This window comes from Pecten maximus, chromosome 7 (genome assembly GCF_902652985.1).
Source record: "Pecten maximus chromosome 7, xPecMax1.1, whole genome shotgun sequence".
NCBI classification, from domain to species: domain Eukaryota; kingdom Metazoa; phylum Mollusca; class Bivalvia; order Pectinida; family Pectinidae; genus Pecten; species Pecten maximus.
Window position 1 is genome coordinate 18,692,386 of NC_047021.1, and position 17,517 is coordinate 18,709,902.

At 36.1% G+C, this 17,517-nt stretch overlaps 1 protein-coding gene across 1 annotated transcript in view; it reads right to left on the reverse strand.

Moving 5' to 3' along the window:
• The window catches only part of LOC117331107, a 47,264-nt gene that overhangs the window by 13,800 nt on the left and 15,947 nt on the right, over positions 1-17,517 (reverse strand). Inside the window, exons 2-8 of the mRNA XM_033889702.1 lie at positions 11,327-11,731; positions 10,786-11,045; positions 8,863-9,073; positions 4,130-4,171; positions 3,108-3,245; positions 1,645-2,582; positions 293-1,328 (exon numbers count right to left, since the gene is read on the reverse strand). Coding sequence (XP_033745593.1) covers positions 293-1,328; positions 1,645-2,582; positions 3,108-3,245; positions 4,130-4,171; positions 8,863-9,073; positions 10,786-11,045; positions 11,327-11,731 — 3,030 coding nt within the window. The remainder of the gene's footprint in view (positions 1-292; positions 1,329-1,644; positions 2,583-3,107; positions 3,246-4,129; positions 4,172-8,862; positions 9,074-10,785; positions 11,046-11,326; positions 11,732-17,517) is intronic.

A 17,517-nucleotide genomic window follows, 5' to 3' on the forward strand; every position in this document is an offset into this window, starting at 1 on the left:
TATGTTAGGAAATAAGTAAAGGGACACAACAGGCTCCAAAAAATAAAATAAAAAATACTTGTAGAATCAAATTAAAATACGCCGATTGCTGCTGGAGATATCAAAATCAACATTTTTGTCAAAAGAGTAGCCACAAAAACCTGTGATATTTATTATCAAACATGAATAGCAAACCAGAACAACATGAAAAGTGTCTTATGAGTAAAATTTTGTGCACAATCCTCCTTCTGTAAAAAATGTTACAAGATGTTTCATCATAGTTATTTCTTGTGTTTCTATTCCAATTCTTTACCTGGTCCCTGTTGTGACTTGTATCCTCCTCCAGACACATCCACGGTTCCTGATACCATCATATTAGTCCCAGTAACCTGTAGCGACCCTGCCTGTAGTGTACCATCAACAATTACAGACTGGTAATTGATATTGCTGTTAGGATTGCCTTCCAGTGGATCATCGGGTTCCAGCTGATAGTCAACCTCTAATCTCCCTCCACTTTCTATGTCCACGGTGTTGCCGTTAAACACAACATCTGTTGGGAAGAAGCCGTGGCCGTTGGATTGTACAGTTAGGTAAGTGACATCTACAGACTGGGTGGGCATACAATACAAGTTGCCATCCACCTCTACTGATGTAATGTGTAGGTTTGTGTCACCCAGGTAGGTGTTACTGCTGGACTTTGTCCTCAACACGTTGGCTGTGATGTTAGACACACTACTAAATGGACCACTAGGATGAGATGAATCCACGTCTAGTTTGAATCTGGCACTATTTCCAATGACCAAGTTTAAGGACATGGATGTCTTGCCCACCATCTGAATGGTATTGTAGACATCAATAATGCCATTGTCTTCAACTGTATTACAAATAAAATCTGATCCCTCATCAGCCTTAAATTTCATATCGCCCCCAGTTCCCACTAATAAATAGTCCCAGCCACTGGTCAACGAGTCCACATGTGTCCTCATTTGTCCGGCGTATAGCTTACCACTCACATACAAGTTGGTAAAGGCTAGTGTAGAGGGACCTGTCCATGATTTTGAAGACTGAACTGTAGAATCTAGAGTAAATACACCAGTTACTCCGATGTAAAGTTCATGGGCATTTGCAGCAGTTATTCCCCTTATGACTATTGGTGTTTTGGAGGTAAACGATCCATCAATAAAGGCATCCGAGAGCAACAGATCACTTGTGGATGGAGTGAATTCCATGTTTCCAGCTGACCCGACCCATAAGGTGTCAATACCGGGAGACATGTCAAGGATACCACCATCCATGGTTCCATTCACAAACAGGTAGCGGGCCATCATAAGACTGTAGTTGGTACTAACCTAAAATTGGTAAAAAAAAAATAGGTGAAAACATGGCCAACACCAAAAGACTGAATTACCTGCTCTGAAGGATGGAAATACCCTGTCTGAGTGTTTCTTATCTCCTTCCAAATGATTCATACAAAGAAATTGAATGTATACATTAAGCCAAGCCAAGGACTTCAGGTTGACTATTGACTTCTAGCAATTTCAGAAATCAAAATCACAATGTTCAGGACATCAATTATAATAGTTTATACATATTCCCAATAGCATGCACTTAAACTAGAGAGTCAAAACTGAATAAGATATTGTTCTAACTAAATTATAGCCTTACCTGAGCTCCACCGGAAATCTTCGGAAGGGAATCTTTGTTGAGTTGGAGATTTCCTGTAGGCTGTATAATCACAAGTTCAATTCTCTCATCAGTTCTGTTAAAAGATTTGAATTCTACAATGTTACTCACAAACATTTCACCGGACACTTCTAAAGCATTTGTCAAAACAGGTCCATCAGAAGTGAAATAGAATTTCCCTGATGATCCAACTTCTAGTGATCCAATACCATTTCTGAAATTTATTGTACCTGCATCAAACTCTCCATTGATTGTAACAACATCACATTCCAATATAATGGTAGTACCGTTGGGCCATGTGATCTTTCCACCACTAATTGTAAACTCCTCACAAACTTGTCGTATAGACAGTGCCTTCAGCAAATTCAGCTCACCAAGCACTTGTATTTTTTTACCCAAGTACATGTCATAAGACGCAGGTTCAAATGTTGCATTTCCTGCTGTGCCAACATAGAATTCCTGTAAACTTGTCATGTTGACAATTCCAGCTGTAAAGTTGCCGTAAGACTGGAATTTGGGTGTGGTAACTTGAAAGTCATTGCTGCCAACCACAACCATGGATGCATCTGTGTCAATTTTGAGTAAACCCACATCAATATCCTGGCTCTCCAAAGAGAAGTTACCCTTAACAGTTATTTCTGCTGAAGCATCATACTGCAAGGTGCCCCTGACAAAAACCCACTTAGGGATATCTACAGTATTTCCAGCTGGTAGTCTGAGTGTTGCTCCTGTTGATATATACATATTAGCAGTCAAAGCTGCTGCCAGTGTCAAGGTCCTGGTGTCTTTTAAATGAACAACACCATAGTCATCCCCAGCGATCTCCATCGTCATATCAGTGTCCAGCACAAGATGACCGCCATTTGCAAGAACAATCTCATCCAGATCTGTACTTGTGTCAGTGACCCATGCAGCAGCCCCTAATACAAAACACAAAATTCAGCGAAACAAATATGTATTCCCACCCTCCTACCTAACCTAGTATTTAGCAACATGCTTAAATTTTATTCAGTTAATTTTCAAAATTTCTAACATGAACTGTTAAACTCTGAAGTAAAATTGAAAAAAATGCTATATTATCAACAGTGGGAATACTTGTTTTTAAAAGAACTCTTGGAAAGGGAGCTGGGGGATAAGCATGCACCAGTATTAAAGCCACCAGGTTTTTATAGGTTTTCCCTCTTTTAAAAACAAGATTTGCCATTCCTCAAATCTATTAAATATAGTTCAATTCAAAAGACTCTTATGTATGGCAAACATTAATAATTGTGAAATTTTACTACAAAGTGGTACAAGTACATAACATTATCCAACAGATTATTGGACAGCTTTTAATATGAAGTGAACGTGTATATACAATGAAATTAACTTCTATTTTGATATGATTATAACAAATTGCTTGACAAATACTTAAACGATACTTAATAACCAGAATATTAATTTACCTGATGTCACCACATCAAACTCCAAACAATCAGCATCCATCTTGACCATGGGGTTTTTGCCTCTGTTGTCTATGGTCAGGCGAGCAATCCCATTTCCTGTCTGTCCTGAAAACACTGTACCGGGCCCACCTGCACCAGCTGTTTTATAGATATTTGAAAAGATAAAATTGTATTCATCAATGTCTAGACTTATCTGCAGATTTTCATTCTGAACAATTCAGTTGCTTATGGGATCTATATATACTACCTATCTTTTTATTTCTAAACAAAACAAGATAGTGAAAATTTTGACACTAATGTAACAACCATTGCAGCAATTCTAGATATCAATTTCTGACTTCTGTGACCTTGTATATGGATCAAGACAACTTATTTAGACTCTTTCTGCCAAGCAAACTCAAGGCCAACTACCATAACTCCAGGCCATGTTGTTCCAATGATAAGGAAGTTGTTTAAAGATTTTAAAAGTGTTGAATCATGTGATCTTAAAAAAGATGGTACCTCCTAGCTTCTAAACTTGTTGCAAAAATACATGACCCTAGACCTTATGAAGATTTTTTTATAAGTTGGTTAACAGAGAAAATATAATAAGATCACAAAACATTACTTACTCTTCATACTAACTATATAAAATTTGGTATTAAATTTTTTGTATTTACAAAATTTTAATGTTTTATCTTTAAAAACTGCAATAATTGGACACATGAAGCAAATCTTTTATGGCATTAAGTTAAACATCTTTTGTATACATGAAATCAAAATCCTTTAAATTTATACACAAGCAGTACCTGGTCATTTATATATATAATATGCTAAGGAACAGTTTCACTAGGTACAGTAATAACTTTATCATCTCAAAATAATGAATACATGTGGTTACAAAAGCACAACTGCTAAATTACAGAGTGCCAAAATGAAGAAGCTGGACTCAAAAAATCAATATGCATATAAATTATTTATTGAGGTAGTAACTTTGTCTGGTTGATTATAGCATTGATCTGATTTAGCGATTGTTTTCTTACCGTTGGTATTACTTGTACAGAATTCAGGTGGCAAATTGTATTCTGAAACAAGATAAAAGCATTGAAATATTTTCCGATAGTGAACCTTACATTTGGAAAAGAAGTTGTTGATGCTCCGATTTGTTCTCTAAAAGAACATCATTACAGAAATAACAGCTAGGGTAGAGATTACACTGAATCTGTGTCCCTGTAGCCTTTTGATGCATTAAATTTTGATAGGGTCACATTAAATTTGAAAAGGACTCGACTGGAAAGATACCTTGTGCAAACCTAGATAATCATGTGACAAATTACACAGGTAAAAAAATTCAATCACAATGTTTAGAAAAACTAGAAAATGTCTTTAAGACATAAATGCCCCTGCTGCCACTTGACAACCCAAAACCTCAGCAGAGATTAGCTAGATAAATTACATCAGGATAGGACAGGACGGTATGTACGGGAGGGAGATGGAGATTGGCAACAGTATAACCCCCCCCCCCCCCCCCCCATTAATGGCGGGGCATAAAAACAAACAGTTACCCAGAAAAAAAGTGAAAACTGCAATAAAGACAGATTTTAACTCTACGCAGGTTCACAAATTACCAGTACAGTTTATTGTTTGGCACAAAGTGGTTTCAAAAACAGGTGAAGTGATCATCAATATCTAGTATCTATCAATGAATCTTTTTTCATTATAATTGTAATATGTACAGTATTGGCACTGTATCAACTTGTACTGGGGTATGATTATGCCTGTACTTATGAACAGGTCATGCTCTTTTGGGCTTAACAAGTTATCAAACTTCAAAGCTTAGATATCAGAGCGCCTAGCTAGAATGCTAATTACTTCAAATGTAAGAGTAGGCTATGGCAACTGCAGAGAAGTTTTTACAACAAAGGATTAAGCAAAAAACATTTCCTCATAAGTTAACTGCCAACTTTAAAAGATTCCAATTGTGTGTATACAGAATTCTCAAACTTTACAAAAGTACATTATATACTGCTTTTGACAAACTAATACCTTAAACCAACATATTTTAAATCTCTTTATACATGTATATAGGTATTTCTGGCTATTTTTTAATATATGCCCCTGTGGGAATATCTACTCAATAAATGTCAGTCACAGGAAATTGCATTGACACAAATTCCCTACACTAGTCTATATGGGTGTGGTATAAATGTGCCAATACATTACTGCAGCAAGTGCCTGTGGTAACCGTATCTGCAATGTCAGCAATTACATTGAAATACATTTATACAGCATAACGTTACATATTATTTCAAAACTTGAAATATTTTATGCATATTTGCCATACTTGTGCAGATGTTACATAGTGAATTTTTTTCTCATGGATATTATAAAATAAGAATTCATTGCGTCAGAGATGTGCATACAATGTATGTCTGGCCCAAACTCCACTACGTTACACTCCACAAACCCTTGGCGGAATTTAGTCATGTTCAAACTGTCACGTCCTGGAATCCCAGGGCATCCAATCAAATCGCAGTTTACATTCAGGCTTGGTTTCACAGTAAACAAAAATTGTGGCAGTACAGCGCTTCATTGTCGACTATGTCATGGCATTTTACCTAAATACAGAGACGTAAAATCTTTGGGGAAACATTGGCAGTGTTTGATCAATTGATAGAAGTCACTGATCATATCTGCCAAGGGTTCGTGGAGTGTAACGTAATCAGAAGCCTTGGCTAACAAAGATGGTCCGGCCCCGATTGCATGCATGTTTTGGCATCATCCAGAGTCGATTAAGATGGATCATGACACTTGTACTCCCCATATTACGCCAGCATAAATATTCAATACCATCAAATATAATAACAGAATCCTAAAAGAGTATATAATTACATGTAGTATATTTATGGCAATTTTATGCCAACCAGTTGATATCAATAAATGACTGATGTTGATCAGTAATGCTCAAAAAACTTTTGTATGAAAATTTGAGAAAAGTTGACTAGCCAGCGAACGTTTGCTCTGAATGGTAACACCATGCACAGGTATACTGATCGTCTGTGTCAAGACACACCTGGAATAAGTCTACACAGGTTAGCCACAAGCTTACTTTAGATGTATGGTTAACTTACACACCTTTTTTGTGTGTAATCTAAATATAAAGAATTCAGAGAGCTTATCTGAACTAATTTTTTGTGAAACAGTTACAAAAATATCATTTTATTATTAGCAGTTAGCAATTGGCAGTTTATATGGTTTTACATGAATATAAATAACCGTTTTTATCATGAAAATTATCAATACAACACTATTGTGATCATTTGAACAGATATAAGCCTGGCACAACATAGATGAACACTACAGTAATTATAACACAATGATATCATTGTAACTGTTTCCCCAAAAAAATTCTTTAGATAAGCTCTCTGAATTCTACTGATTATATACCAGTTAATTATAAAGAAGGTCATTTTTCTAATTCAAATAATTTTATATTGAAATATCTGTTTTCAATGTTTCTGTAACTATTCCTTAACAAATATACCAAATCAGTAGTGGAGGGGTTCATCATTGATTACAAAGCCGTTTGGTTATTTCTTAAATCTATCTCAGCACAAGTGTATTGAAGAATCAAGCGCCTGTTTTTTTCACGGTTGAAATATATACTGCAATAAAAAAAATTCCTTCAAAATTCACGCCTCCTCGACTGGTCAGTAATGCCAATCATTTCCAGAGGAAATATATTCTTATTTTATAAAATCCTGACCCCAAGTAGACTACGTTGCTCCTGGAGGTTGTTTTCTGGCAAGTCAGACAGTTATGCATTATGTAACATCGACGAGTTGAAAACAAAAAGGTATGGCTTTGGCTTGAAAAAAAATTCAACAATTCAGGAAACTATATTAATAATCAGCGGTATCTCCCTTCCTACAATCGTGATTAGGCCTAATTTGTTACATCTTCAGTACCCGCTTTGATGACTCAGCGTCTTTTTGCATTAATCTTGGTCTCAATAGTGTTTGTAATCTTGGTCACGATAGTGTTTGTAATGAATTTTTGTAATAAGTGTTTCTAAGATGCAGAATTTAGTACAAGAACCGCAAGACCCTTATTATTATTATTAGCATCATTATTATTAGGCTATTAGCATTTTTGTTCAACTTGAAAAAGATTTAATTATTGCAATTTAAGTAAGAGCTATGGGAAACCATGTTGTCATTTATTCTTGAGCAATGTATAGTTGATCTAACTTGTACTCAACCAAATTATATAAGATATCCTTTATAATATTAATATAGATAATACATCTTATAACGTCAGACTTCATTGGATATATTATATATTACTAGATCAAAATTGCTCCATAAATATATGATAACTTGGCTTGCCACATCGTCGGAGACCCACGGCAGATTGCACTACGCTACATAAGCATAGCGTAGTGCAATCAACCGTGGGTCTCCGACGATGGGCTTGCCACAAATAGCGTTCATTTCAATACACGGTTGATTGCACTTAGCGTAGTACGATCAATATATGGGTATCCGACGATGTGGTTTAGTACCACTGTAATAGGTCTACTACCCAAACATTTCGCACAAAGAGTTTGTATATACAGTCTATGGACAAAAGTAGTGGAACGATAATCGTTCCACGATGACGGCACATCGGTTTTCGCGTTGTCAAAGTCGGAACTATAAACGCGGTATATAAAGCACACCGACACCGCTTACATCATCGGAAAGGTCATGGTCTCGTGCTTTGATTGGCGTTCTATTTTTGTCGTCTGCTAGCATGGTTTTTGTTTACAAATAGAAGAAGCGAGATGAAGGCCAGAAACAAAGTGTGGTAGCTATGGTTCAGAAAGGCGTATCTTTCCAAAAAGTTGGTGAGCTACTGAATATGCCTAAAACTACAGTACATAGAATTTATAGAAATTTCTGTGAACGTGGAAGTGTGAAAAACGGCGAAAAAACGGGCCGACCAAAAAGTTTAACTGCGCGTGACGGAAGGAAAATTTTACGAGAATTGAAAGCCGACAGACGGATGTCTTTGGACAATATTTGTAACAATTTCAACACTAATGAAAATAAAAATGTTTCTTCTAAAACTGTATGGAGGTTTTTAAAATCAAATGGATATAGTAGATGTGTTTGCAAGAAACAAATTAGGATTTCTCCTGTCAATAGGGTGAAACGGGTAACATGGTGTAATGAAAAGCGCCTGTACACGGAGGAGAACTGGAGAAAAGTTATATTTTCAGATGAAAGTCAGATTGTGATTGGCAAGAACAATCGAGTGTGTATTTGGAGAAAATTTGACGAAGCTTATCGTCCTGAGTGTATTTCTCCCCGAGTAAAAGATAAAAAAACTGAGCCTTATGATCTGGGGTTGCATCACTTATCACGGTGTAGGAACACTCACTCGTGTTGACGGGAACATAAATTCTGACAAATACGTTGAAATTTTATACCAAAACTTGTGGCCAGTAATTGCTAGGCATTTTCCAGATAATAATTATGTATTTCAGGATGATAATGCTCCTGTCCACCGTTCCAGTCACAAAAGCATATAGCTCTATGGAAACAAGCCAAATAAACACAATGATCTGGCCGGCACAGAGCCCCGACCTTAACATTATAGAAAATTTGTGGTTGATAATTAAGAGGGCATTTGAACAGTCAGTTGAAAGAATAGAATCTTCTGAACAACTTTATCAGAAAATAGTTTCTGTTTGTATACATAAACGTCTCTGATTTCGCCTGTTTTAGATAACCCATAACGTCCCTGAAGTCTAAAACTGTCCACGTCATATATTTACCTGGTTGATGACCGTAAATGCGCACGGACATTCCGATACCACGGTACCAAGTCTGCGGATAGAACCTCAGCTTAGATGTGACGATAGGTACTGTCAGTGTCTGTGAAACGATCGAGTTCCTGTTGGAATTACCGGTGATTCCTTGGTATGGATAGGACATCTCCTTCTGTAACCAAGATAAAGTGTATATAGTATTTACCAGCAAAGTAAAACAAGCCGGTGTAGAGACCCGGTCACTTGTGATTAAAACCTTTGCACTAAATGGGCTGTAAGATCTGGTCCAAAGTCCCAATTCAATTGAGATATTCGTCCCTGTTCTCGCCAAAAAAGTTTGATTTGATGCATTAAAAAGATCGAAAGAATCCAAAATTCAAAAAAATTTCGGACCAGGTCATAATTGTTTTTAATATACATGTATAATACATGTGTAATTTGTGAATTTCTTCATAATTATATATTCAAAATTATTGTGTGAAATCTATTCTTACAATAGCATAATTAAAGTAATTGTGATGTATTAACTTGTTGTTTTGTTTCAATCTGCATATATAACAGCTAGTATTGCTTTATTTTATCAAACTTATTGATCACACCAAACACACTTAATTATCTCCCTTTACTAAGTGGGCAATCAAGATATTTTGCTGATATTTGACATACATTATATCTGTATCCTTCCTATCAATTAAAAGATCAAATTTTATAAACTGATATAGATAGCAACGGATGATGAAATCACAAATATTAACACTTTATTTTCAAAACGAATGACATATTCACAATGCCATTGGAAAATTTTAAAAAAAAACTTTGAAAAGTTCAAATGGAAGTAAAAATATTAAAGTTATTAAACTTTGATATAACGGATATGAAAAAAAATAGTGTTGCTGAAATGTTTAAAAAAAACGTTTGCCTTTCATTCTGGGCAGTTTGATAAAACGGTTAAAATGTAAATTTTCGATTTCTCTAAAAGAAAGAATTCGCAATTCTATATGTTGAAATCTATTGACAATTCAGCATAATCTCAAAAATTATAAACCAGATTACATTCCGCCTTTTCGCTAGTCAGTGGTTACGATCCGCTAACAACTTCAAGAAAGGAGCCATGTTGCAGCATCGTGAATTGCGAAGACAATGACATTTTCTTTCAAATCATCGCCATCTTATATATTTGGCATATGATGCATGGATTCATGTCGTTTAATGATACTCCTTTGTGAGGTTGGAAAATTGTTTACCCGTACACCGGAAATTGCTACCAACGAGGCGAAACTGCTGAGTTGACGCGGTTGAGCACACGTAAGTTTTTCAATATATTTCATCACGGGCGTATAAATTGTTTCTATGTCAAGTCTATCATACATTTTTTTTGTATATGCATGCCATAGAACCTCCGTTTGTGACATTTTCCTTTCAAATCATCGCCATATTATATATTTGGCATATGATGCATGGATTCATGTCGTTCAATGATACTCCTTTGTGAGGTTGGAAAATTGTAAACAGATATCGAGCTAGTTTGTGTTTAGTGTATGGCTGTTTGATAACTTGCCGTACACCTGATCATTTTATTTTCTGATTATAACGCGACAATTTAAAGCTTTAACTATGTCAAACATGCACGTATATTTGTATATTATATTTCGATCTTATTTAGTGTAATGTTGGTTAAAACGTGCGGTACAATTAATCATTGTTGCCTGTTGTATGTTATCACTTTGAATATAGCGGTACCAGGCAGTATGTTATATGATTAAACAGACATGTTTTGAAAAAATATAATGGAAGCATAAAACGATTAACATGGAAACGGGTATACACTGTGAAGACGTAAAATATCGGCGATACGTCAGCTGCTAACCGTGACGTCAAACTTACCCAGGAACTTATATCATCGTCGTAATACTGAAGTTTGTACTTGGTGACCCATTTGTTGGTACCGTAATCGCCCCTGGTCTCTATGGAGTAGACCACGCTGGTGTCTGTTAGCGTCACTTCCAGATACTGTCCCACAGAGTTGGAGCTGGGGACCCACGACTTGGAGGAATGAGTGTCAATGTTACCGTAGGACGCATAGTAGCTGGAATAATATGACGACGCCGTCAGAGAGCCGATAGAGAGTTTAGCAATGTCGGAAGCTGCAAAGCGAGAAGTTGATTAGGTTAAAATTTTATTGTGTGTGTTTTAAAATACATACTACAATGTAAATGGATATGTAATTTCTACTCAAGTTGGACTCAATGAAACTACTTTATTTCTGCCAGTTTCATTTGACGTTGTATTGGACTTCGCAAATTATTGAATTTGTTTCAAGACCAACTCAATGAATCATAGCATGAGCTATTAAATTCTAAAAAAAAAGATTGTCTACCTCATAAAGTCTCGAGGCGTTTAAAAACTACCTTTTTAGATAACTTACCAACTGCACCTCCGTCTGCCAACATGATACCAGCAAAGACACTGCTGTCCGAGATGACTAGAATACGACCACCGCCTCCAGAACCCCCGGTACCCTGTCCGGCGCCCCCACGGGCACTGATTGTTCCTACACCCTGGATGAAGGCTGTCGTAATGTGGATGCTTCCTCCACTCCCGCCACCACTGTTGGTACTGCTCGCGTCGTCGCCATTGACAGAAATCAGGCCGTCCATCTCGATTTTCGTGTTGCCAACCAGCTTGACGTAACCGCCACCACTTCCGCCGCCGGACCCGCCACCTCCGCTACCGACGTGTGCGGGGTCAAAGGTGGAGCCATATGTTTGGGATTCGTTGGCACTAGTTAGGTAGGAGCCAGCCACTGAACCACCACGCCCGCCGTGTCCACCTGAAAATAGTATGTTACATGAAATACGTTTGGTTCCGGGTAGAATATCTTCCATGGTATGACTTCAAGAGTGCCAATGATGGAAAATTGTCATTGACATAAGAAATTGTAACATCATTTAAGGTGTTTGGAGGCATTGGCGAAACGAACAAACTTAAATTGTATGTTTTAAAAAGAACCTCAAACTCATGATAAATTATCATTCTCGATTTTGCGTTAACATTCTCCAATATCGTGTGCGTTTTAATTACAATATACTGAAAGAAAACGTGACGCATGATTGAAAGGAGGTCTCATTTTGTTGAGGAATTCATTTAATCAAAGTCAAAATAACGAAAAGATACTAGAGAACTCTTAAAGAGATTACTCAACACAATTAACTTCAGCTATTTAACAAGTGGACAATTGTTCTGTACAATTTGATGTCAGTTTTAAGTTTATTTTACAACAACAACAACAACAATAACAACAACCCCATTCCACGCGATCTAAATTAAAGGTAAACGATATTTTTGTTATATACGGTAGGCCTTAGGTAATTAGGACGTTGGTATTTTTATTTTTCACGCTTGCGAATTTGTGCTGTTATCGAATTTAGATATACAATCGTTCTTAGAACTAGAAATTAAACAGCAATTGACATATGCCGTGTATTTGTAATAAGCGTAGTTGTTCAACAGGTACGTGTGGATAGTGACGAATGGCATACCGTGATTGATAACATTTTATTTAGGTGAACGTCCAGACAAGAAAGGCGCAGTGATCAGCTAACAGATACAATTTCTGTTTGAAAAACTATAATTATACATGTTCAATAAATTACAACATTGACTGATTCATTTCATTATCCCGAAATCAACCGTCAATCTTTAGAGCAATTAGTTCGATTGGACACAAAGTTTGGTGACAACAATGTTATTTGACGTGAACAGCGACAATGCGTCAATTCATTTTGTTCTTCCCTATTTTTATTGCAAGACAAAGCTACAAGATGACACTTACAAATCTCATCTCCATCACAATGACGTCGTAAGATCATGAAATAACCTCTTGTATTTCGAAGTATGATTATCCATATAGACTATATATTTATTGCATTTATGCCAGTGAAATATAGAAAATTATCAAACTAATAAAACTTATATTTTCACTGCTGCGATGAGCAGTGAAAATATAAGATTTTGCAGTGCAAATATTTAAGTTTTGCTGTGGAAATATAAGTTTTTCGTTTTTGACTAATCAGAGCGAACCTTTGTATTCACCTCATTGAAACTTGCCGATTTTTCCAATCGAAGCGAAGATAGATAAATTGGTTATTTTGCTGTATTTCTGAAATATTCAGACTAGTTTTTGACAAAATACTCACTTGACGTTAGCTTTTCATGCACAGATTCTCCGATAACAGCAGAAAACGCTTAAATTGCGTTGATCAGTCCTTTCAATATGGCGCCGTCAAGTTGACGTGGAATAACGTCACAAACAGATGACGTCATGAGTTATGTTACTGATTCCCGCACTTTTTGACACTATTAATTTTTCGATGTTTTTGAATTTGTTTTTAAGTATACAATATGCAATAAAAAGACAATTGAAAGGTTTCCCGTTTAATATAACATATATTCCACTCGCACTTGTGAAAATATCGATATTCTGTCATACTCGTGAAATATATGTTATATCAAACGGGAAACCATTCAATATCCTCTATATATATGTATAGATATGTTTTTTAGTGACGTTAAATGTGAGTTTCGGTCAGATAGGTTTACATGATCAGGTAGGTCGCAAACTTTACGATAAAGACTACGACTCTTTGACTCATTGCTCGACAGAAGATGCCTGGATTTTTCAAATTTCACCTCAGTCATGTTTGTGAAAGTTGGCATTCTTAACAAGGTCGAGAAATATACCCCACTATCTGATAACCTTTTACGCATTTTGTGTTATGACGAGAAATAAAGAAGCATTGCTGTTTGATAATTGTACATTGCAAGTACATGTTGTATTGGAATTAAATTTTGGCAACAATAGAGACAATAGCGGTAACGTTTGCGGTGAGAGAACACAGACAAAACATGCGATTGATATATAGAAGAAATTACTGCGTGCTGCAGGCATGTGTATCTTAAAAAATTAAACGGATTGTATCGAGTATTACAAATAGTGTCTATGTCTCGGCCCTTAAAGGTACCACTTCTAATAGTATTGATTGTATTTGGTTTGTTTGGTTTGTTTTTGTTTAACGTCCTATTAACTGCCAGGGTCATTAATTGTATATGACACTGCCGATTTGTTGTCTGAGTACTCATTCTGTCTTATTGTATCAGTTAAAGATTTATTGTATTTAAGTGTTGTATGTCTTTATAAAACAGGTAAACCTATCGCGTAGTTACTTAGTTGGTTAAGGCGCATTTATTATGCATTTTCTCGTCGCCAAATGTAGTTGTACTTTTGTTGTCTTCCGAACAAAATCTTGAAAATTGCCTGGCAATGCGTTCAGAACACTGTTATGCAATTTTCAGTGAGATTTTGTTTTCTAAAGAAATTAAAAGTGCATTTTTTTCGACGACTACAAAATAATACATTTCCAATAAAACATAATTGAGGTAAGAACCAATGAACTTGAAGTTGAATTTAAAATAATATAAACAGTTGTCTGATCTTCATTGATTTCCATATTGTTTTAGCACATGAGAATTTCCAATCTTCAACCTGTACCACAATCCATTGAATCTGCGACATTAACGTGACCGTTTTGTATCCATACAAGACGCCTATCAGAATTATAAATTTGTCTTTGTATACAAAACGTAAATTGGAAAGACAGAAGTATGACACTCCGTAAATCATAAATTATATTTGCTTATTTCATCAGTAAAATTACTCGCTGAATCAGTAAAACACATCAATGTAGGTTGATATTTACTTTGTTAATGGGAGACATCCAGGTGGGTAGTATGCCGAGACGTAATGTTACACAATAAGAATTGAATTATGATTGTAAGTCAAATAGGTTAAATTGTAAATTTTCCGGAAAAAAAGGGAACAATACCCTTCTGTTTTTACTCTGCATGTTTCAACACGCAGAATCATACATTACTTCGATTGAAAATGTCTCGAGAAAATAATCGTTCGCAATATTGATCGACCTTAAGTCCATAGAACTGTTTATTTCCTGCTATACGCGAAATCCAAACGGACGTTACACTGCTGTCTCTCTTAGTAAATTATGAAATACCAGTGCATGGATGAATTACCCTTTCCAAAACATAACCGTAATTATATTTCATCAGTGAGGAAATGAAAAAAACTGTCAACAAATACCTACATATCTATTTGATACTCTAAATCCATGAAAACGCAGAACAATATACATGTATTATGTCGAACTGTCAGATACAGTTCTTTGTCGCGTTGCTGGGTAAAATAGTGCTGCTGTCGCATTGGTGATTTGACGGAGGTGACAATGCGAAAAACGCGAACAACGCGAAGAACTATTTAATGTTTGTTAGGTTGTTATGGCAGTCATAGTGGTATCCCGCGCATTGTGAAGAAGTAGTAGGGTAACGTTTTGTTTTACTGTACGGGGTATCTCATTATGATACGCGTAAGTGACCAATGTCTATTGATATTGGCAGTACTTCCGGCACTTCTCGGTCCTTTGTATTGTTAATGCTAGCTTGTCGTTATAATACTGGCGATATCTTATTACAACTAGGTAAACAATAATGCAGGTTTGGACCTTACTAAAACATCTTTAACATATTTGTTATCTGTTTGGCGATACATTTTCACCCATAGACAGGTTCCTCTGTACAATCTGCGTTTTTGCTGTTGTACCAACACCATGTGGGGATTACTTGGAGTTTTATTTAAATTAGGCCAATACAGATCTTTAAACAGCTATGATGTGTGAAGTAGTTTGCTTCGGTAAATAGGGATTACCTTGTAAGTTAAATAAAGGAAGCGGCGTGCTTACTCTACAAATGACACCAAGACATAAATACATTTTGTATAATGTAAATTTTATGTATTTTACAACAATTGCGAAACCAGTTATCTCAACTTATATTAATCACGCTTATAAATTATGATCAGATCATTAAATCAGTTTCCCGCCCAGGCGTCGTTGTATTAATAGTTTTTATTGACAATCAGCAATGGCTTATGTCACTTCAAATTAAGAGTGATTTAAACAATGACAGTCGCAGTAATTAGCGCAGGGACACGACAGGCCGTACACTAACAATATAGGCCGTACACTAACAATATAGGCCGTACACTAACAATATAGGCCGTACACTAACAATATAGACCGTACAATAACAATATAGGCCGTACACTAACAATATAGACCGTACAATAACAATATAGGCCGTACAATAACAATATAGGCCGTACAATAACAATATAGGACAATCCTGGTAGCAATGTTGCTGCTAAGAAAATGAACATTGTCTTATATTGATATTGATTGTCTAACGATACAAATGCGTATTATATATTACAGATTACGGTGTCAGTATGAAACGTGATAATCGGATAATCTTTGACCTTATGATAATCTTCAATAGAGTGACGTCAGTTGTAATCGTATTTTCTGACTTCTGTCCACATCAATGGATCAATGGTCTCCCGCTCATTATATAGTATACTGATTAGAGGAATTGCAACATGGTTGTGAAATTGGAGTTGACATAACCTGAAGGATTATTTTCAGCTCGAAACACGACCCGATATCAAAATATCTTTACCTGATGTGGTCAAGATATTAAAACCAAGTATAGAGTTATTGTTCGGGGTGTCAAGTGTAGTAATGATCGTCTTAGTGTAGGTTTAACTCAAGTCAGTTACACATGTCCCTATTAGGGCAGACAGCAGCAATAAACTCATATACTCTCTCTTGTTTATCTACAAATGTGACCTGGTGATATATGTTATGATATCTAAAACTATTGATTGTCTTCCTATGGCCACAACGATTTGTCTGTTATAGATCTCTTTCGATTTATAACATTGAACATTTCTGCGTGATTTGGTTATTGTTTTTTGTTTTCAAAATTTTAGGAACTATACTGAATGTTGGTTTGATCTCTGTGCAAGACCGATCTACGTGAAAAACTAACTCCTCTATAGTAAACAGACTTTAATACTCCGTTACATTCTGGTAACAGTCAGGTAATATTTAGGTAATATTCGGGTAACATTTAGGTAACACCCCATTGGTACTCACATTTGGGTAACATTTAGGTAACACCCCATTGGTACTCAGATTTTGGTAACATTTAGGTAACACCCCATTGGTACTCACATTTGGGTAACATTTAGGTAACACCCCTTTGGTACTCACATTTGGGTAACATTTAGGTAACACCCCTTTGATACTCACATTTGGGTAACATTTAGGTAACACCCCATTGGTACTCAGATTTTGGTAACATTTAGGTAACACCCCATTGGTACTCAGATTTTGGTAACATTTAGGTAACACCCCATTGGTACTCACATTTGGGTAACATTTAGGTAACACCCCTTTGATACTCACATTTGGGTAACATTTAGGTAACACCCCATTGGTACTCACATTTGGGTAACATTTAGGTAACACCCCGTTGGTATTCAGATTCGGGCAACGTTAAGGTAACAACCCACTAGTATACTCAAATTCGGCTGACATTTAGTTTGTTACAGTAATGTAAGGGAACTAACTTGACTTATTTATTGTGTAAGGCAGTAGTGTACATTATAAAATACTTCAGAACAACAACTGGGCCATTGTATACTGT